At 34.9% G+C, this 23,292-nt stretch overlaps 1 protein-coding gene across 1 annotated transcript in view; it reads right to left on the reverse strand.

The window, feature by feature from the left end:
• LOC143258410 (nuclear migration protein nudC-like) overlaps window positions 1-23,292 on the reverse strand; it is a 67,240-nt gene that overhangs the window by 35,398 nt on the left and 8,550 nt on the right. The window contains 3 exon segments of the mRNA XM_076517313.1: window positions 5,445-5,535; window positions 5,537-5,646; window positions 22,113-22,190. Of these exon segments, the coding sequence (XP_076373428.1) occupies window positions 5,445-5,535; window positions 5,537-5,646; window positions 22,113-22,190 (279 nt within the window).

Genomic DNA, 23,292 nt, shown 5'->3' on the forward strand with positions numbered 1-23,292 from the left:
ACTATGAACAATGCATAGTCTAATTTGGACATCTTCCTCTTTCAGATCCTTAAGGAAACAAGACAGCCAAAGTCCAATAGGTTTTTTTTTTAGAAAAGCTTGTTTTCACATTGCTCACTCCAAGTTGACTGCCAACTAGCATGGAGCTGAGCCTTAAATACAGAACCATAGTCCATGCATGGGGATAAGCACAGCAATGACAGTGCCAGAGCAGAAAGACCTAGCTGTGGTTACTGTCAACCCTCCATGAAAAGTGGGAAAACAGTGAAAGAGAGCAAACTGAGAGATCAAGAACAGTAAAAGACTGACTGGGTGCAAGAAAATGAGTATAACAACAAGTAATGAAGAGAGAAATGTTGCAATCTGAGAGTATATGCTCTAAGGAGAAACTTCTCTCATCAATAGCAGCACCTCCCCAAAGGAGATTATGTGTACATTAAAGTTCCCCAGGATTAAAAAGGAAGACAACAACTGTAAGAGCATCAAGGTATGATTGATCATAAGTCTCTCTAAGAGACAGGTAGAAAGAACAAACAGTAATGATACTACCCAAGGAAACATGGATGGCTACAGCCTCCAAGGATGTGTTGAGTGGCAAAGACAGGATGAGCACCTGCTGATCAACCAACAGTGCCACCCCTCCATACATTTGCCCATAACACAACCTGTAATTTCTCTACAAAGAAAACTGCCCAAAGGTGACTGTATAAGCAGGTTTCAGAAATATTTCCTCTAAGGAAAGACATACAGAATGGTAAGAATCAATCAATGCTCTGATGTCATCCAGATTAAAATGTAAACCTTGACAGTTCCACTGTATCAAAGATGTCATTTTTATTTATGTGTACATGAATTGGGTGGAGAGCTCTTCTGTTTTCAACCATATCTTTTTTCTTTATTTGAGGAAGGTCTTTTGAACTCCATGGATCCTGCCCTGGGTCAACTAAGCAGGTCTTTGTCACTGAAAGAAGAACATTTCAGTGAGTGAGGGCATGAACAATTGATTGTTTTGCATCTTGGGGCAGGAGAATATATACCCAAGGAAATTCCCAGAACCAAAGAAAGTGAATTTGAGAGTTTACAGGAATGAATGGTAGGGACAGAGATAAGTGTTGATTCATTAACTTTCTTAACCATGGAGGTCAAAAGACTTTTCATATGGTCTTTTGGAGCCATAGAAAGATATGTCTGTACTCAAACTGTAGCAGTGGAGTAAAGTGCAGCAGCATATGTTTGAGGTGATGTGGTGGAAAGTAATTTTTGAGAATCAGAGTAGGAAATGTTTTGAATCATATTCAAATACTGTACCTCTTTTTCTTCCACCCACATAGGTATCATGGTCCTTGCCACCACAAAAAGTACATGTCAAGGAACCACAACATTGTCTTTGAGTGATCAAGCTACTGACATTGAAAACATATGAGGGTTCAAAATATATGGCCATACCTTGCAATCAAGATAACCTACCTTAATGGTGGGAAGTGGACGTAATGTTGTAAAAATCAAAATTAGCTCACCAGTCGGCATCATAATTCCATCTTTAAGAGTGTAGCTAAAACTCACTGCAAAAACTCCTTGGGTGGAGAAAACAGTGAGGACCTCTAACTCAGGGATGTTCTTCAAATCCTTCTCAACTGTAACTCCTCGTGACAAATTCAAAGTGGCATGGTGAGTCACCTCAATGGGTATATCCCCAATGGCTTTCGAATGCAAGAGTGCAAAAGGAGTTCACTGTATTTAAGAGTGGATGTTTCCACCAATATGTCACCAGAACAAAACTTTTCAACTGACTCAGGAGAGTCAGCAAGTCTCTCTAGTCCCTTCTGATAAAAAAGGGAAAAATTTGTCCTGAAGATTTGTCTGAAAGAGAATGTAGTGTAAGAAAATGAGGTACAGGTATTACAAGAGGTTAAATATTGCTGCTCAGAATCTTCAAGACATGGTCATTTACCTACAGACTTTCTCACTGTTTTATCTGGGGGATCCATAATAAAGAAAAAAATATTTTGGTACTCACTGACCCCATCCACCATACAATGTCAAACAAGGAAACTGCAGCGATGCCAGGGTTTATGAGCACTACACCCAAACACCAGCATCAGACAATGTCCACAACACCCACTAAGAAAATCTAATACTGGTACCTGGTTGACCCTTGCCCAACTGGACCAGCTGACTGACCCTGTAGGGGCCACCCCAAGGTTGCCCATCTGCAGGAATTCAAGGCCAAAGTGGTGTGTGAGGGTTGGACCCCTCAACCACCAGGATCCTTTCATGACAAACACGTGGGTAAATGTTTAGATACTGAAAGAATAGAACCTTCTCTCAGAAGCCCCCTCACCATAAACACATGGGTTGAATATCACAGCATAATAAAATGTCCTTTACCCGTACAAGGACATGCGAGATAGTTTTCACCCAATTTGTAATTTTAAGACAAAGAGTAGTCACTCACTGCTCTCAAATTCAGCTGTCACAATATGATGTAATTCCTTATATCTCACCTTTGAGAAGCTAGGTGCTGGTGAACTAAAATGTAATTTAAAGATATTTTTCTATTCTCTTTAACTGTAAAAGCCAATGCATTTTTCAATTCAACAGAAACGTGCACAGAGATCAGAACCAAGTGATAAATGCTTAAATTGGTAGAAGATATTTATGAAGAACTTTCACCACAATTACTGACCTGACATTTTTTAAATATTGCTTTATCATTATACACTTTACTTGAAGTTGCAGTATGATATGAAAATATATGGTTTTAACAAAAATATGAGATAGACTTTGCTAGATAATTGTGTACTCACTCATACTATGTGTCATTAGCCATGTTTAAATAAGGTTTTGTGAGCTTAAAGATTAATAACACTATGCAACACAAATTTTGTTCCTGGATAGTATGTGTTATTTCTTAATTGCTTATGTTGTAAAAATACAGAAAATAGTCATTATTCTCTTCAAACTTTGCTTTTGTGACCTGGATAATGAAATTAAGAAATTAACTGATTTTCTATGTAAAAGCAGGTATATTTGCACATTTTCATTTACACAAGGTCTGAATAAAACATATGAATTAAGATTTACATGTATTTACACTAAAGTTATGCAAAAATGTTTAGATGTGAGTAGTGTTTTGAGATTTGCGACTGTAATGTAAATCACTTTCACGAATCAGCCCCCAAATATAGTCAGTCCCCCATCATGTTTTCATTATATGATCCATAGTAGTGGTGTTCAAAGCCCAGTATATCTTGGTGGAAATGCTCGCCTTGCTCCTCTGAGTATGCTCCTATGTTCTCCTTGAACATACGAAGATGAGCATCAAGGATATGCACTTTCAGGGGCATCCTGCAGCACATTTTGCCGTAGTTCATCACCAGAGCCTCAACCAGCTCCACATAATTTTCAGTTTTGTGATTGCACAAGAACACCCGAACTACTGCAACAAAGCTGCCTCAAGCTTTTTTTTTCACTTCCTACTGAGCTCCTTGGGGAATTCTGTGCACTCCAGGATCATCTTTATTTGTGGTCTAACGAAGACACCAGCTTTGACCTTTGCCTCAGACAGCTTAGGGAAGAAGTCTAAGGTACTTGAAGGTTGCAGACTCCTTTTCAAGAGCTGTAAGAAATTGTTTCATAAGACCCAATTTTATGTGCATTGGTGAGAACAACACCTTCTGGAAGTCCACGAGTGGCTAACACTTGACATTGTGCCTCCCCACAGAGAACTCGGTCCATTGTGGCTAATGCTTCCTGTTGTAGTGCCCTGCAGTGTCCCACAGGGAAACTTGGTAAAGCATCCTTGGAGACCCATCAGGAATGTCACCATTTGAAGACTCCGATAACCTCCCAGCCATACTCATCATACTTCAAGGCTTTTAGCAAGGTCTTGATGCTGTTGTATTCCTATTTGAGGTGCACTGAATGAGCCAGGGGAAGAGACAGATATTTATTCCTGTTATGGAGCAACACAGCTTTGAGGCCTCTGGATGAGCTATCAATAAAGAGGTGCCACTCGTTCAGGTTACAGGCAATTCCACATGCCTCGCACAGACTGGATACACTGTGGCAGAAACAGAGCCCATCTCGATGAGTGAAGTTCTACAACATTCTGGAAAGTTCTTGAAAATTCTTGTAAGTTAGAGAAAATTCTCTATCAGCTGCTCAGCACTGAATCTACCTGGAATGTTCTTGAAAATGGGTAAATTTGAAAATTTCATTACTTAGGTCACAAAAGCAAAGTTTGAAGAGAGAAATAGGTCTTTTCCATTTACTTTTGGCATAAGCAATTGGGAAATAACACTTTCTGCCCAGAAACAAGTAACAATTTTGTTACATAGTGTAATGGTCTGAAATTTGTACATTACAATGTCTACAGCTTGCTAATGATAGCAGAATGTTCAAAATCTTTAAGACAGCTGAAAATATTTCAGGAATAACCTGAAGGTCTTGGAAAGGAATGTAACTGAACCAGCACTTTCTTTAATCAAATCTCCACTGGATGTATAGCCATGAACTTCTAAACAGTTTTTATACACCAATGAATAAAAATAATAGATCCAGTTCAGTGAATAAAATGTTGGGATCAGAGATGGTATGCATAAGATACACATGAAAATGTATAACAATGCATCAATCACACAGAACTGGCTTTACCTTCTCTAATGAAATGCAGTGTTGGTTATGATACTTCATAAATCAAAATCAATTCAACATATTTCATGATCAACACACTGGCAATTTACTGAAATGTTCACTTTGGTTGTAAAGTAAAATCTTTGGTCTTCTGATCAAATCCTTCTGCACACATTGTATGCACCTATTCCTTAACCATACTCTTGGTGTTCACAGAGGCTATTTTATTATTCATGACATTTTTTCTTGTTTTACACTGCTATTCTGACAAGGAGTCAAAGATATTGTTTATTGCTGCTTAAAAACAGTTGGGTCACATCAACCTATCTTAGAAATTAATGGAAGTTTGTACTCGTGCACAGTTACCTTGAAATGTGTAAGCCTATGATCTGTTTAAAAGTATGGAGCTTGTAAGTTACACACCAAGATTAAAAATATTATTTTTATACCAAACTAAAGCACTAAGTTTTAGATTAGATGACTAGCCTGTCTCAATGCAAACTCATTTATCTTCAAAGTTCAATAAGACAATTATGCTAGCCATATCAACTTCTGTATGTGATGTGACACACTGAGGAACATGTAACATGCACCTCACATTTATGACCCTGAGATTTATATATATTAATCATATTTTCTTGTATTTGGTCAGGATATCTTCTTAAGCTCCTAATACACTTTTGACAAAAAATATATGAAAGTTGCTATTTTGACTACTGGATTATCATATTTGATTTATGTGATATGTGCAAATACTTAGCTACTACATAGTGCTATGTGCTCTGATAAATTACACTTTAATATCTGACCTCTTCCAATTCTTTCTGCAGTTTCTCAGCCTCCTCATCTGTTAGTTCTTTAATTGCTGGTTGTTGGTCAACCTTTAGCTCTTCTTTGGCTTTTTTGTGCTTTTTTCTCTTGTTTTCTTTTCTCAGCTGCTTTTCTTTCTTCTTTTTTGGTTTGGGTTGCTTTAGCAATTTTCTCATACTTTTCAAACCGATCAAGAATCAACTGGAAAAATGTCAACAGAATTAGAACTTTGCTTATATACCAAATGTTGTAGAATAAACATGAGACTACACTATTTTTTTTCAAAATATTTAAATTATTTTTATTTCTAATAATTTATTAAATTTACTTAGCATCTTAAAGCTGAACTACATCATTTATCAGTTTTCATAATTGCACAGTAATACAAATACTGATAAAATATAACAATGTCCTATTATCCTGATGCAAAATCTCAGCGATCACATCAATTTAAATAGAAATATTTATGTGGATCCATGTCAGGTGAAAATAACGTGTTTTATTCACCAAGCTTGATCTGAGAAATCTCTAGTTCTATTTCTTATTTTTATTAAACAATAACAGAGGATAATTTTACCTCAGATACATAAAAAAAACACAAAGGATTAAATCCATTAACCCTATAATGGCAGGCCTGATGTATTTTGCACGTCACAATGTTTTACAAGGCTAATATTCAAACTTAACCATGCATAAGTACCCTGTAAAAATTTTCCAGAGTCCAAGCAGATTTTCTTATGAAAAATTAAATTAAAAATACTTAAATAACAATAAACTAACAAAAACACTATAATTAAAAAAAATCATTTCTTTATTGATTATTAATCAATAAATGAACACAATATTACAACCTGTTTCTTTTTTTAGCACCTATGCTAAGTATAACAATTAACACAAACTAGCTGAATACTTAAGGTACTGAGATCAACAAATGTGTACATGCTTCCACCTGTTAGTGTCAATGTTTACAAAATATTTGGGGATCAAGAAGACTGAAAGACTAGCACAGGTCTAATTAACCCTCTTTTTCAAACAGCTCAAAGAGCACATGCAACAACATTTTAGACAGTTATTTTCAAAATTGGTTTAAATAACATTAATATCATTATAAATCAATAAATGTTTTAATTTCATAGTTTGGAAGTATTCTTAAAAATCACAAATGTTTTTTCATGTTTCGTACAGCACATCTTGTCTTACTGTTCAATTTATACTGTATCACACCTACTATACAATGCCTACAGCAGTTACAAATTATAAACTCAAACTTCAAATATTTACAAGTTATAATATAAAATAAGAACCTTCCACTTTTTAATTTGTTTGGGGGTCAAACCTATGAAGGCAGCCCTTCCTACAACTCCATTTTTCAGAAACCTTGTCTACACAAGCTTACTTCTGTAAGTACATGTTTATAACCAAAAGAAAGGACACATTCCAAACTGTGACAGTCATTTGTAATTAGCTTGAAGGGAAACTTGTAATCTGACTGAAAATTTGAGTCCGTTGACTAACTTGTTGCTCTGAAAAGAATAAGATTTTAACACACACATTTGTAGCTTTATTAGAAAGCCAAATAAATTAGTGATTTTCTATGTAGTAGTATAGTCATTTGATAATCTTTTTGGTTTTCTAAAATGCATCTTTGAAATTTACAAAAATTGTACAAAGTACGAGAAAGTACAAATCAATTTCATAACATCATAAGTACTAAAGACATTATTTTTCTTTGCTGTTTTGTTTTAAGAAATTTAACAAAAATTAAGCATTTATGAGTAAATAGTAATAGCATAAACATTTCTTCCTAAGCACCTTACACAATTATTTACACCTATACTGCCAACCAACTGGGAGGATAACTAAAATCCAAATACCTATAAAGTTTACTGAATTGGCTTTGACTATCATAAGCCATATCCAAAACATTTTCTAACACTTTTATAACATTAGAGAATTTTCTTTGCAACCAAGGTTTTGTTCTTGAAGCTCAGATTACAATAAACTTTGTAGAAAAGTTCAAGTTATTTGCCCATGAGCTTATTTGATACTGAGTGGGATATCATGGTGTCTTGTAAATGGCCAGATGGCAAGAAGTGATTCATTGCTTTATGCTTGGTATATTTCTACTTTCAACTGTTAGCAATAAAATAAACAAAGAATATAGAAGTGAAAATGTGAGAAGCAAAAACTCTCAGGAAAAGTAAGTTGTAATAGTATAAAAGATAGGATGGTACTATTCACTTTACTTGGCATTTTCCAACCTTTTAAGTTTTGTGGTGGTTATGATCAATTTGACCAACCTCAAATAGTCAGGTTAGACAAAGTAACAGATAAAATATAAAGTTTTCTGAAAAACATTCATATTTATTTAAGAAGTTTTAGAGATTATGCAAATTAAACTGAAAATTTTCAGAAGATAGGTGGTTTTACTCTTCACATGAAAATAATTCAAAACAGTCAACACTCCCACACTCCATATATTCAGACAGATTTTAAGTATAAATAATCAATTAAAAATGATATTTTGTCTATGTAAGCTTTGTAATGTTTACTATAGCTTGAAAATTTTCATGAGAATACACAAAACATGTTAAAAGTTATAAATACAAAATCTGTCACACAGTCAGTGGCAACCACCACGACAGTGGCAAAAAGGTGGAACTTTACTATCAATATACTTCAATAAAATTAGCATCACAATGTAGATAACAAATCAAATTTTTATCTCAGTTTTAAAAATTCTCAATTTTCACTTTCGTTATTACATAATATGTAATCTCTTTCTCTCTGCTTTAGTTTGTGCAATTTCAAGTGTGGCAACTGTAATCTAAGAAACACTAAAAACAATGACAAGGTCAAATATACAATTTCAGCACTCAAACTTTTCCTTGAGATACCAGTAAAAGTTCCCAACTCTAGGCAGAAGTCCCACCCACATATCATTAGATTTCAAGGCAGATTTTTAACACCACACATGACAAATATGTTTATAACCTACAGACAAAACTTTTTTTTCTATTTCAGTCGTTCAAGTGTCCTTTTGAATTCAACAATGATGACTGCCAGGAGAAAATGTTTGAGACATGCATCGTTATAAGCAAAGTTCATGCTCATTAGGTTAATGATTTTTTTAATCTTTTTATAGATTAGTTAAATTACAGTTAGTTTCAGACATTCTATTTATTCATTTAAGAATTATTTATGTTTTGAAATGCATATCTGAAAGGTAGATGAATTTTTGTTTTGAGAAGGATGTTAGAAAAAACATGTATGTGTGTACAAATGCAGTTTCATGTGTGCTGTTTGCCACTCTATACAAACTTGATAATTTGATACTACTGTAATGTGTTATGTTTTCGAAATTAATAAATAGCATGCAAAATGTAATGACAAGTCCAAACATTGTGGAGGAAGATGAATGCTTAGTTACATGAAAAAAATCAACTTTCTAAGACAATGAATCACAAAGCTCATTCCACTGATCTGACAGAATTCATTGAAGAGAATGCAAGGTACAATCAGAGGAAGAGTTGATTCTAGAAAGGCTCAACTCCAAAAATTTATGTATAGCAAGAAAAAGAGAAATGACAAATCCATATTTCAGAAATGTAAAGGAAAAAGATGAGTCCACTAGGCAAAGTAGGTGAAAAAAAAAAACTACCAAATGAATCAGATATTGAATTACAAGTCAGTACAGGTTAAAAGGCCTGAACAACCAACTCAAACAAGCAAACATTCAACAACAAAGAAAGTCATAGCAGATGATGTCTACCAAAATGCAACTTGAATACACCAAATATCCATATAGTATTAGAAATGTAGACTCAACAAGTACATCCTTGAGCCCTGAAAAACAAAGAACGCTCCTCAGATAGAACCTGTGTGACCCATATGTTTCTGTGAAGTAAAGTACATGTGAAAATATTTAACAGCCAATTTTCTACAGGAACAAAGCCCAAGGATGGTTCCAAAAATAATTGAATGAAACCAAACAGTTCCTTGAAAAAAAACCAAGGGAGGTAAACTCCTGAAAATTAACTTTTTTCTAACCTAAAAAATATTTAATAGATATTTTACTCTCTTTGAATTTAAATCACCTTTAATTCATCACAAAAGATACAACAGAAATTTGTCATAACTTTGTAAAGTAACCTTAACAACAAAAAAGCCACTACTGAACATAACATCAAAGCACATGATGCAATTAATGAGACATTTTATCAAATCAAAATTTTAAGACTTGTGACAATATTCCTGACAGAAGATTTAAGGAATCTCTTTTTAATTCTAATCCAAATGCCCTTCCATTAACAGGTACAATGCCTGACCCTTATAATACTTTAAGAAATTTATTTTTATATTTTTTACTTTTACCATTATGATCAGTGATTTTAACCCATTTAACAATACTTTTTAGCATGTTTCACATGTACTATTCTTTTATATTGAGGTAGTTCTGTTTACTTTTCAGTTACTCTAATTTAAAATCAGTATGACACCTGTGACATTCACTGAACCTTGATATACGTGTGAGCCAAAACACTCAGTTGAATAAATTAACTTTCATCTGAAGTTGGTTGTTGTCTTCAATGAGAACAGAGATTCACCTACACATATAAATATATAATTTGAAAACCACCCAATGAATTATCAACACATTTTAAAATTGTGTGGTTTAATTGACCTTCACTGTACATTTATACTATATTGCTGGTGTAGAACAGGCATCCTTGATGTCATGATGTTATCTATTTTGTATGCAGGAACTTCATGTCACACTGAAGAGTTCCAAAAAGGTGGCATCCTAGACTCCAAGAAAATGAAAGTCAAAAGAAATCAAACCAATATAATTTTTTTTCATGTCAGTTCTAGAAAAGAACAATAATAATAATGACCCAGGAATGCAGAAAAATAATTTTAATTATGACCACTCAATAACTGTTAAGGCTCAATGGTTTGCAATTACATCAAACTGTTATAGCTTATGTTTGTTCACAGACCATGACAATTTTATATTACAACAAAGTATTATTAACAATCTTAGTCGCACAACTTTTTATGTAAAACATTACTGAAGATTATTGCCAGTGCAATACTACAAACTAATAGTTAGTTTATCTTGTTCTTGTATTGATTTACAACATTTAAAGTTCTTGAAGATAAAACTTCATCATTTATATATATATATATATTATGTATTGCAAACATTGATGGTACGAGTGCTTTGATAACAGTTGCCTCAAAGTTATCCTTCTTTTACATTCACAGCTTTGTCATACCACTATAGTATCTCAAATAAATACATTTACATATAACAGCTTTAATATATCTACTAACAGAAGTTTAATACTTTCAGTGGTATGACTACTGCAGATTTCATTGCATTAGATACAGTAACAAGCATGAGTAGAGAATGGTACATGATGTAATCGTTATCCAACAGCCTTCCACAAATAGGAAGGCAACACATCTTGTAGGTGCAGTAACTGACCATAAACAATTGCATTAAAAATCAACTCTATTTTTACTGAATCAAAAATAATATGCACTAGTAGTGGAAAGGAGTGGCATAAAAAGAGGTAAGTATGTACCAGAAATGTTTTTCTATGTAAGAAAAATCATTAACCTTTAGCACATCTTGACTTCTCTTCAGACAATAGCCAGAATCGCACAATGGAATGATGGATGGAAGTGTGAATGGAGGAAGGAAAAAAAAAAAAGGTATTACAGGGACAGGTGGAAAAGCACAACCTACCAAGCATTTCATCACAACCAGATGACTGGACATGCTCAATAACATACTAGGTGAATGGTCAGAACATAAAGTTTGGTACATGTTCTTTTGCATCATTTCTTCACTGTACACACAGGAATGGGAATGAGGATCCCCTTCCAGTTGCAGGAGGAGAACATACGAGGTCTGTTCAAAAAATACGCGGACTGTTTGAATTGCACGGCTCCAGTTGGTTCCAGGGGAATTTGCTTGGTGTTGCTAGGTTAGCACAGATCAGCTGATTACGACGCCATTTCCCGATTGCAGATATCTTCATTTGTGTATTAGCTACGCGGTTTTAAGTGAAGTGCGATTTTTTTGTTTGGCGGATTTCAGAATGAATGACCTGAAGGAGCAACGACTTGCTGTGAAATTTTGTGTTAAACTTGGAAAATCTGCGACTGCAACTTTTGCTATGCTTAACACGGCTTACGGTGATGTTGCTATGAATCGTACGGCATGTTTCAAGTAGCATGAACGTTTTAAGGATGGTCGACAGTCCACTGAAGATGATGATCGTCCTGGATGTCCTTCCACGTCGACAAAATCAACACCCTGGTGCGGGCAAATCGACGTCTGACTGTCAGGGAGCTTGCTGAAGAGTGTGGGATATCAGTTGGATCTTGTTACTAGATTTTGACCGAAAACCTGAAGATGCACTGCGTTGCTGCGAAATTTGTGTCACGCCTGATGACGGACGAACAAAAAAGCCCATCACGTCCAGGTTTCTCAGGAACTGCTTGATTGTTCAGAAGAAGATGAAAACTTCTTGTCAAGGATCATAACAGGTGATGAATCATGGGTTTATGGTTATGACATTAAAACGAAGGTCCAATTGTCCCAGTGGATGGGTGAAACATCCCTTAGACCCAAAAAAGCTCGCCAAGTTTGATGCAAGGCTAAGGTGATGCTGACAGTTTTCTTCGATGCTAAGGGTGTTGTTCACCACGAGTACCTCCCCGAAGGATCCAGAGTGAACCAGACTTACTACATTGAAGTTCTGAAATGTCTGAGGGACGCCATCCGTTGCAAAAGGCCAGAAATGTGGAGGAGTGGCGACTGGTTTTTCCATCACGACAATGCTCCAGCCCATTCAGCCCTCAGAACTCGCGAGTTTTTGGCCAAACACTCGATCACTGTTCTTCCCCACCCCCCTACTCACCTGACCTTGCTCCTTGCGATGTTTTCTTGTTCCCCAAACTCAAAAGACCCTTGAAAGGAAGAAGATTTGAGACAATTTCCGAGATTAAGGCAAATGCGACGGAGCTGGAGGACATTACAAAAGAAGCGTACCAGGACTGTTTCAACAAGTGGAAACACTGTTGGGATAAGTGTGTGCATTGGGGAGGAGAGTACTTTGAAGGGGTCCCAGACGTGTAACTTCTAAATAAAGTACATTTTGTTTTATGACGTAAGTCTGCGTATTTTTTGAACAGACCTCGTATAAAGACAAAGTAACAACACTCCCAAGTGAAAGAAAGGCATATGAGTTTGTAGTAAAAGTGACTGGGAGTGAAACAGAGGGATTTTAGCCACCACTCAGTGAGAAAGAATAAACCAAGACTGAACTGGCCAAATGTGGACTACCAATGTGGAGTGTTGCAAATCAAAGCCAAGAGAAGTGAAAGAAGGAAAAAAGGAGGATACATATATGGAGAGTGACGAGATCAGTATTGGCCAAGGGCATCCACTACCAGAGAAGTTAAGGAAAGTACTGAGGACTGGAAAATGGGAAATTTGGTAACAAAAGGAGTGAAAGCACATTGATCTGCACAAAAAGAAACAGATTGCAAAAAAAGACCCAATTATGGAATGACCACTCTGCAGTAAGACTTTTCCAGTCAAGGGCAATAATCCACCATCAAGTTCAGAGCTCCAGGACAAAACAGATATTAACACATTAGCTCCTGAACCTATTTTGCCAAAACTTTCCAGGATCTCACTACTCATTTTACAACTACTTTTTTTTTTGGAAGCGCATATATGTGTCTGTTCTGTCCCAACCAATAAGTGGCCCTATAAAAAGAAAACAGAGCATGACTCACTGTGGGCTGTGTAGGAGCCAATGTTTTAATAAAATAATCATGTGATTTTGGCCCAAAACAGAAAGTTCAATGTTCAAAAGCACTGGTCCTATGAGTGATTCCAGCCCAGGGATATGGGAACTGACCATAGAGTTGTTAGAGTGGATTATAATCAAGTGATTCACAACACAGGGTAGAAATAACAAACAAGACCAGTAGATGGTCAATATTTACAGAACATTTACATGAGTGGGATTCTTCACAGGAGAAGCCAATGCTTGAGGCCATGAAATCATGCAGAGACATGCCCCAATCCATCAGAAAAATACCAGTTAACCCTTGAGAGACAAGATCAATAAACTATACAAGTACTTGTACTATAACTGTTGATGCAGTATGTGTACCTTTACAAAATTTGGCAAACATTTAGTAAAAATTACAAGTCTTTAGTACATCAAAAATCAGATTTTTTTACTAAATTCTTTATGAAAATATCAAAGTGTTTCATTCCTAGTGTGTGCGTGATTTTCTCATTATGATTAAAAACTATTCTTCTCCAAAATCTCAAATATTAACTTATATAAGCTTCTAAATACATATGAAATAAAACTATGTTTTGTCTGTTATTTTCTTTACTCTAACCACATGGAGTTTCTTAAATTTAACCAACCTTGTAACAACTGTAAAAAAATTAGGAATTACACAACTATTTTTTTTCCCACAAAAACATAAATGTTCAGTCTAAATTGCTGAAATTTCAGAACATTATACATTTACATATATTTATTATTTTTGTTATATTGATCTTCCAGTCATGCCTGGCTAACATTACACAAGTTGCAATGATAGGGTGAATGTGCACTCATGTTACCATATCCAATAATATAAAACTAACCTTTAGTCTTTAAAAACTGACCTGTCTTGGCTGTGCTTTAGTGAACTAGCTATTTGGTAAAATAGTAACATTTCAATTACATTATTACATTTTACACAAGTTCTTAAACTAATTTTTCTTAAAATACAGACAAGTAAATAAATATGAATAGCAAACAATTATATCTTGTAATTACAATGATATTTGTATTTGTTTGCTCTTTGCTATAGGTTACTAAACCTTTTCAAATTTCACATATGGAGGATTTTAAACAAAAACGTTTTTTTTTAGGTTTTACATATATATAAGTTGACAAGATGAATAAGGAATGCTGAACTTGAATGAACTTAAAAGGTTTCTTCAGTGGACCAGGCACTGATTATCATTCAGGAATGGCATGCAAAACCCTACCACCAAGTGAGAAAAGTCACTTCAGAGACAAGTGGGCAAAAAGAGGTGAGAAGAAGCCAGTCATCCATGTAATAATGGCCATAAAGTCCAAGACTGTGGAGGTGGTGAGTAAATGCCTCAATGAATCTGTTTGAGACACAAAAGAGATGAAGAGGGGAACACCATACTGGTATACTTGATCCTGATAAATAAAAACAAAAAGAAATGTGAGGATGGATGGGACAATAAGAATATAGACAAAGGTATACAAGACATCAACCTTGGTCATCCATACTCTGGAGAAAAAGGATCAAAGAAGAGGAAGAAACTTTTCCATTTTGAACCAAGAAATCATAAGACAAGATGGAATGTGTTTCCAATCCTTTAGGGGAAAACAAATGACATGAATAAAACCACGGACAAAAGGGGTCAGTTTTCCTAATAGGCAAAAAGGACTCCATAATATGGGAAATCAAGAACAAAAGATTAACTCATGGTGTTTAATCATGATTAAATCCTGATGTAAAGGAAGATGAGTGATTTGAAAGTGGGAAAAAATAAGCTCCAGATACATGTCAAGGAATATGAGAAGAAAGAAATGCAAAATAACCTCTAGTGTGAGCTATGTTGTAAAAAAAATGGGAATAATTAAAAGACACAAAAGAAACTGTCATCAATAAGTAATGAGGAGAGAAGAAATACAATCATCCATAACATATGAGCAACAGCAGTAATGTCTTCCATGATCAAAGAACCTCCAGTGACTATAGAAATCACAGGTTGCTATCAGTAAAAAATTCATGATTGTTGTAGAAATTCTTCAAATAAAAAAACTGTTCAAATTACTTAGTGGTGATGTAATGAAACAAAAATGAAACCAAAGAAAATTAACACTGTGAATAAACAGTGCAAATCTCACAAATATGATCAAATTTAAAATAAAAGAAATACTTAAAAGACAGTGCTGAAGATATGAATGAAGATATTTTCAAGATCAAGTCTTTATGGAGATCTACTGTTGCCCTCCTATTTATGGAGGTCTGCTGTCACATAATGGTTGCATTACAAACTTGTCCAGTTCACATTACAAGGTGTCTTAGGTATAAGATAGCTCAAGACAAGTGACAAAAGCAAAATCTCAAAGGCAGACATGACAGCAATAACTACAATGTGCAGAGAGGTTGTTTGGTTTGGTATTTTACGACACAAAGCAATGAGGCTATCTGCACCAAACATCTGGTAAAATGTTAAAATTAAAGTAAAATTATTAAAATTCATAAAAAAAGATAAAACAAAACAAAGTTTAATTTTTGAATATGAAACATAAATAGCATTAAATCTAATTTTTATATCTAGTTTACAGCAGTAGGAGAAAAATTATACTAATACAAGTTGTAAAGGACTTCCTGTAGCATAACTAATTATCATGACTCGCCAGGATGATGGGTAAGTTCAACAATTTGCATTAGTAACTTGAAGTTGGTCTTTCCAGTCCCGGTTTCAAGTTATTTGATGTTGCGGTCATTTTCAGAAAGTAAAGTAATACACATTTTAAAAGACTTCTGGCAAAATTGTACTTACTATAGCTTGCTAGGATAACTAATGGGTAGTTCAAACATCAGCATTAGACACCTGAAGTTGATCTTTCCACTCCTGGTTTCAAGTTATTTGATGTTATGGCCATTTTCTACTTTCAAATCAAACTAGATGTACTTTAATTCTAAAAATGCAATCACATTAAAAAAATGTCTAATTTATAAATTAAAAACTTAAATAGCATTATAAAGATTAACGGCCTTTAAAAAACTAAAAATGTTTGTAAGGTAGACAGTGTCACCATTGCCAATAACACTAACGTTATGAATAAACATTGGGATAAAACATGTTTAAAATGGTGCCATTGTTGAGTCATAACAATGGTAAAACAGTAAAATGTGGCTTATTATGACCCGAGTGTCACACAAACAATACACTAGTACATCAGTGACAGATAAAAGAAAAAGATGAGTTAAAAAAATCTGTGACCAATGCATAGTCTAGTAAGGACAACTTCCTCTTTCTGATCCCTACGGTAGCAAGATGGCCAAAGTCTAATAGAGGGTTTTATTTGGAAAAGCTTGTTTTCATGTTGCTCACTCCAAGTCAACCGCCAACTGGCATGAAGTCGAGCCTTGTATACGGGACCATAGTCCATGTATGGAACAGGAACAGCAATTATAGTACCAGAGCAGACAGATTTAGCTGTGGTGCCAGTGAGCCTGTTCCCTCAAATACCAATATGGCCTGGTATCCAGAAAAACTGGATAGAAATAGATGTTAAAGAGAAATGGGGCAGTTGGTTTTGAATATCTGCAAGAACAGGGTGAGAACTAATGTGAAGTGATTACAGCACCTGTAGGTAACTAAGAAAATAAGCATAAATAGTGCAATTTGAGTACTGCTAAGCTTCTATGTGATCAAGGGCAAGAGAAATGGCAGTGAACACAGAAACTGTAGAGAGGATTCTGTGTGCAACCACCAAACTACAACACAGCGTGGCAGAGCCCACAGAGTTACCTGATTTCAAACCATCCATATAAATAGAAATGGAAGGATGGTTCAAAGGATATTCAACAAATAACAAACAAGAGTATCTGCTTTTCTCAGATAACTTAAAGAAAGGTCACATTTGGAGACTGTAATAAGCCATGGTGGTATGGGCTGACCAGTGGATACAGCAAAGTTATCCAAGGACGGACACAATTCATCCAACTGCACTTGGATACGAAGGCCAAATGGAGCAATGGCAGATCATCTGTTCTGAAAAAGTATGGCCCACCAAGGAAAGGAAACATAACATCAAGTGGGATGCTGTTGTAAGGATTGAAGATTTTGAAGTATGCAGTAAAGACAGTTGCAAATTGCAGAGGTGTAGAGGAGGTTCATGAGACTGTGTATAAGTTCTGGACTGGAGAAGTGTGGAAAGCCCCAGCACAGAGCCAAAGTCTCTGATGATGAATGGAGTCCAGCATCTTCAAGGCCAAGGTCCTGACAGAACCAGACCAGTAAGCCATAGTCTAGTTTTGATCAAGTAAGAGCAAAATACATCTTTAACACAGAACATTGATCTGCTTCCCCAGTGGTGGAAGAGAGGACATGGAGGATGTTCAGTGTTCTTGTATATTTGACTCGTGGCTGCTTGATGTGTGGTGTGGTATAAAGGTCACCTTACAGTCAAAGATAAGCCCAAAGAACTTTGTCTCGGGTAGCACAACTTTACTGATACGGAATTCAGAATTAGGGTAAATACCCTGTTGATCGCAAAAGTGCATGCAAGTGGTTTTAGAGAGAGAGAAGTTAAAACCATTTGCTGTGGTACACTTCAGTAAATAATTGAGGGCAGTCTGTAAATGCCACTCAATATACCTGATGTTTGACAACTAACATGAAATGTGAAAGTTTTCAACACAGATCCCATTTGCAAAGGTAAGAGGGAGTTGTTCAGTGATGGCATTAATCTTTATACTGAAAAGTGCAACACTCAAATCACAGCCCTAGGGGACTCCAAGTTTCTGTAGAAAAGAATGGGAAGTGTCAAACCCACACAAACTTGGAATTGCCTCTCCATGAAAAAATTAATAAAAATGGGCAAATGACCATGTAACCCATATAAATGGAGGTCTTACAAAATACCATAATCCATGCAGTGTCATAAACCTTCCCAATGCCTTTTCTGAAAAAGGCTTCTCTCATTGAAGTATTAAGTCAAATTATGTTATCCATGGTGGACAAGAGGAGGTTGTTTGACTCAAGAAACCAAATAAGATGAGCATTAACAATCTTCTCTAAGGTCTTCCAGAGAGAGTTTGTCATAGTAGTTGGATGGTAGTTTGAAGGAATCTTGAGATCCTTCCCAGGCTTAGAGAAAGGTAGAACTATAGCCTGGCATCAGCCATCAGGAAGAACATTCTCCTGCCAGACCTGGTGAAAAACAATCAGAAGAATAGCAAGAGAAGGAGAATATAGATGGCACAGCATCTCCTAGTGTACATCATAAGTACCAAATGAGGTACTGCCAGACCAATGAAAGCCCACTTTGAGTTCCAACAGTGTAAAGGAGCAATTATAGTCACAGAGACAATCCACTCAGAAGGAAAGAGGTGACTGCTCTGCCTAAGTCTTAATGACTAAGAAGGCAGAAAATAAAGCAGAAGTGCGAGATACCTAGCAAAAGCTTTTACCTTGAATATTGGTGAGGCTCCATGTATTAGCTACTTCTTGACCATAAGAGAGCAAGATCGAGAGAGGGACAAAATGATATTGTCCATTGAACTTTCAAATGTTGTCCCAAATGACTTTGGAGCTGGTGATAGAAGATATACTGGTTGTAAACTTAATCCAAGATTCCCTCCGGCTTTGACATCTTACCCACTGAGCATGTTCACGGGCCTGATGGAAAGCAATGCTGTTTGAGAGTGTGGGATACCTATGAAAAGTATCCCAGGCCCATTTTTTAGCCTTCCGTGCCACATGGCATACAGAATTCCACCATAGACGAGGATATATTGGAAAACGTGTAATGCCTGTACGCAGAACCAAAGGAGGTGGATCTTGGAGTATGCTGTAATGAGTGTTAAAGACAAAGATGGGTGTTGATATTGATTTATCAACTTTTTTAACCATGGATGGTTTGACATGGTTTGAGAAAAAAATTTTGGAGGCTTGGAGAGATCTGTATGCACTCCCACTGCAGTAGTGGAACAAAGTGTAGCAGCATTCATCCAATATGAAGTGGTGGACAGCAACTAGAGTCTCAGAGTAAGTAATATTTTGTATCATCTTCAAATGCTGCACTACCTTTTCTTCCAACCATTTAGGGCAAGAATGGAAGTAGGATAGGTGAGAGTCATTGCAACTGATGCAATGAGGGATAAGGGTCCATTTCACACTCACAGGCATCATGGTCCTTGCCATTGCAACGAGCACACAAAGAACCACAAAATGATGTCTTTGATTGGCCAAACTGTTGACACTGAAAACATCTGAGGATTTGTAATATATGGCTATATCTTGCAACTAAGATAATCTACTTTGATGGTAGCAGATGTGGTGATGTAAATGTTAAAATGAGGACATAGGTCAGCATCATAGTTCTATCTTTGTGAGTGGAAATACACCTCACTGCAGAAACTCCTTGGGTAGAGTAACCAGCAAGAATCTCAGACTCAGGGATGTTCTTCAAATACCTTTCAACAACAACTCCTTGTGGCGAATTAAAAGTAGCATGGGGCATAACCTCAATAGGTATATCCCAATTGCCTTTGAATGTAAGAGGAGTACACTATGTTTAGATGTGGATGTTTCCACCAATATGTCACCAAAGCAAAACTTTTTGACTAACTTTGAAGAACCAGCAAGTCCTCCTAGTAACTTCTGAATAAAATATGGAGACATTTGCCCTAAAGGTTTGCCTGAAAGAAAATGTAGTACAAAAAATGAGGTACAGGTGTTACAGATATTGAAGATTGCTCCTAAGAATCTTCAAGACGTGGTAATTTACCTATGGACTGTTTTTTCACTATTTTAAAGTTTTTATTTGGAGGATACATATTAAAAAAAAAGTATTTTTCAGTGCCCACTGATGCCCCACCAACCATGGACCACTATGAAGTGATGCAATACAATGCCAAAAGGACACTGCAGCAATACCAGAATTTTGTGAGCACTATACCTAAACATCAACATCAGATACAATGTCCTCAACACCTGTTGAGAACATCCAATACTGGTAATTGGTTGACACTAGCCCAAGTGGACCAGCCAACCAACCCTAGCAGGACCCACCCCAATGCCGCCCCTCTACAGGAATTCAAGATCAAAGTGGTTTGTTAGGGTTGGACCCTTCAATCACCAGGATCCTCTCCTCTCCTTCATGAGTCACCAGACATGGCAAACACATGGGTGGATGTTTAGATCCCAGAGGAGGTAAACTGAAAGAATAGAACCTACCCTAGAAGGTCCCCCTCACCATGTACAGGAATCCACAATGAGGGATGCAGATAGGGAGGTCTATCATTTAGAATAATGTACTTCTACTCCATTCCTTAGCTTCAGAACATGCCACATGGACCAATTGTAAACTGAGAAGTAAACTGTGGATCACACCGTATCTTGTGCTTAAATTTCTCTTGAGCAATAACCTGCAGAACACAATCAACTGATTACTCAATTTTCACTGATTAATAATTTGTTTCCACAGCTAAGAGATTAAGATTATTTTATTGAGTGAGATTCTTAATGTCTGAGTGCAAGGTAATTTTCATGTCAAGAACAATTGTTTTCTTATTATAGTTTCTGTTATACATTTGCACAACCTGTAGAGACTTTAAATTAAATATCAAAGTAATTTTTTCTTTGGCAAAACTTTATCTCCTTTTGTTTGTTTGACATCAAATGAAATAAAATCATTTCTGAAAATTGAAATACATGATATAAAATCAGAATTTATTTTCTTTTAATTAGAATGACTTCAGACTGTAGCTAACAATTACAATTAGCATAAAAATAGCAAGGCTTAGTGATAATTAATTTAAATAAAGTACTGAATTACATAATGGACAAGCAGCTCACATTCATTGCTTGAAGAGTTTTGTTTTTATTTCATATTATATTTCTTTATATAATCTAAAACATTTATAATTTTTATACTGTAGTTGCATTTATAACAATAAACTGAAATATTAATAAAAAACAAAATTAGAAGTTACATTTAGAAACCTGACTTTTCATGATTTTCACTTGAGCCTTTTTTTTTTTGGCAATGCTATTGCTGTTCCAAATTATTTTTCTTTTATAAATCACATGTGCAATTTGGAATATAAAAATATTTTCTAGCACAAAAACAGAATGCCATAAAAATACTACTATCTAACTAGCTTTGTAATTAATTAATAAATGATTAAAAAAATTAATATATAACTGAGCCAAAATAAAACTGAAATTAATGTTTGAAAAACTGTCAGTTGAACAATCTAGCCTTGCAGAAAAATCAGTAAATAGAGTCCTCCTTTACAACTGGTTATAAATAATTTAATAGATAAATTATTCATGTTTTCAAAAAACAAGAAATAACAGTAGGGATGTGGTCCCCAGGGATTCAGTTATTTGTTTATATTTCAGTAAGGAATAAAAAGCCTAGAAACTTATATTTTAGCTTGGAAATACTGATAGTAACAGGGTAGCTTGTAAGTACCAGCAAGATAATAAAGATGAAAAAAAAAAAAACCTATAAAAATGGACAATTCAAAACAAAGAAATACCACATAATACAGAAATGTGAATATCAAGAATTTATTTAAATATTTATTTCTAAAATTAAAAATATAAAACTTGTATAATATTAAATCTTAAATTATGAACTACATTTTGATGTCTAATTTACTCACATATACTGATAATAAGGATGTTTAATACAATTTTGAATAACTTTGTGAAATCTTGACCCTTCACAATTAAGCTGTAAAACCTATAGCCAATTGATAAAAAAACAATAACCAGTTGATCTAACTATGAATGTGCAAATGGAAATAACAGAAATGCTAAATAAACAAATATTTGTAACCTGTACCTTTCTAGCAGCATTTGTAGTTCCTCCTGTGTAGAAGTCAGTTTTCCTGGCAAGAAAATCAAAAATGGTGTCCAGCAACTGCAAAGAATAAATAAATATTTTAGCAAAGTTTTGTGCTAAAGATATGCCTGTGAAACTCAAGTAATTCAGACTGACTAGTTGGATTACAAAATGATGTTCATGTGAAAAAAAAAAAACACTTTGTTGTACAATTCACAAATTATAACTACTACAACCTTCTTAACATAAATCTAAATATTTTAGTATAACTGTATATCAAATCTGGTATTTCCTCTACTCTAACATCAACTACTGTGAATTCAACAACATAATGTAACATGAAATGTTGATAACTCTGATATCAAATCCATGCCATCATATTGAATGGTACTGAAAAGTGTTGGAGCATTCATGCTTTGACACATACTCATATAATAAAAAAGTTAATATATTCATGTTATATCTCATTTATAACATTACATATTTAGTTATTTTGCAAAGCCACTTTTATCAGACTCTACAGACACTTTACACTACAGATGAGTAACTGACTTATAAAATTATTGCATCTATTTTCATCACATTTAATAGTAACTAATTTTAGCAACTACAAACTCTCCAGAAACAAGTCTAATGCTAACCTACCTAAAAAAATATTTAAAAAGGCTGATATCTTATTTTTCACCTCATTTAACACTACTGGGAAAAACATCTAATCCTGATACTTTGTTTTTAATCTATCTATTTATTTACCATCATATCAATATATACATAATTCTTGTCCACAACACTCCAAGTTCTAGAACCCAAGTGATATGAACATACATGTAACAAATTCAGAATTATAGTAAATATTACATTCACAGAAATAAAATAACATAATAAATTTAATAAGATTCAAATAAATGCAATAATTAGAGGTTTGTGGAGTAATAGGTCAAGAAAAGTGTTAAAATTATAGCATGAGATCTCTTTCTCATGACCATACATATGTATGTGATATTTACATGTAGACCATTAAGCTCAAGCAAATTTGCTGAAGGTGGGCATAGTGCTAATCAGTGGTTGAAAAAATTCAATTACTTACTTTAACTGTATTCATTAGAGAACTTTGAAATGTGCAAGACAAAAAATTATGCATCCTATTGCCCAGACATATCTCAACTACTATTGTATTACC

This window comes from Tachypleus tridentatus, chromosome 8, assembly GCF_004210375.1.
Source record: "Tachypleus tridentatus isolate NWPU-2018 chromosome 8, ASM421037v1, whole genome shotgun sequence".
Taxonomy (NCBI): domain Eukaryota; kingdom Metazoa; phylum Arthropoda; class Merostomata; order Xiphosura; family Limulidae; genus Tachypleus; species Tachypleus tridentatus.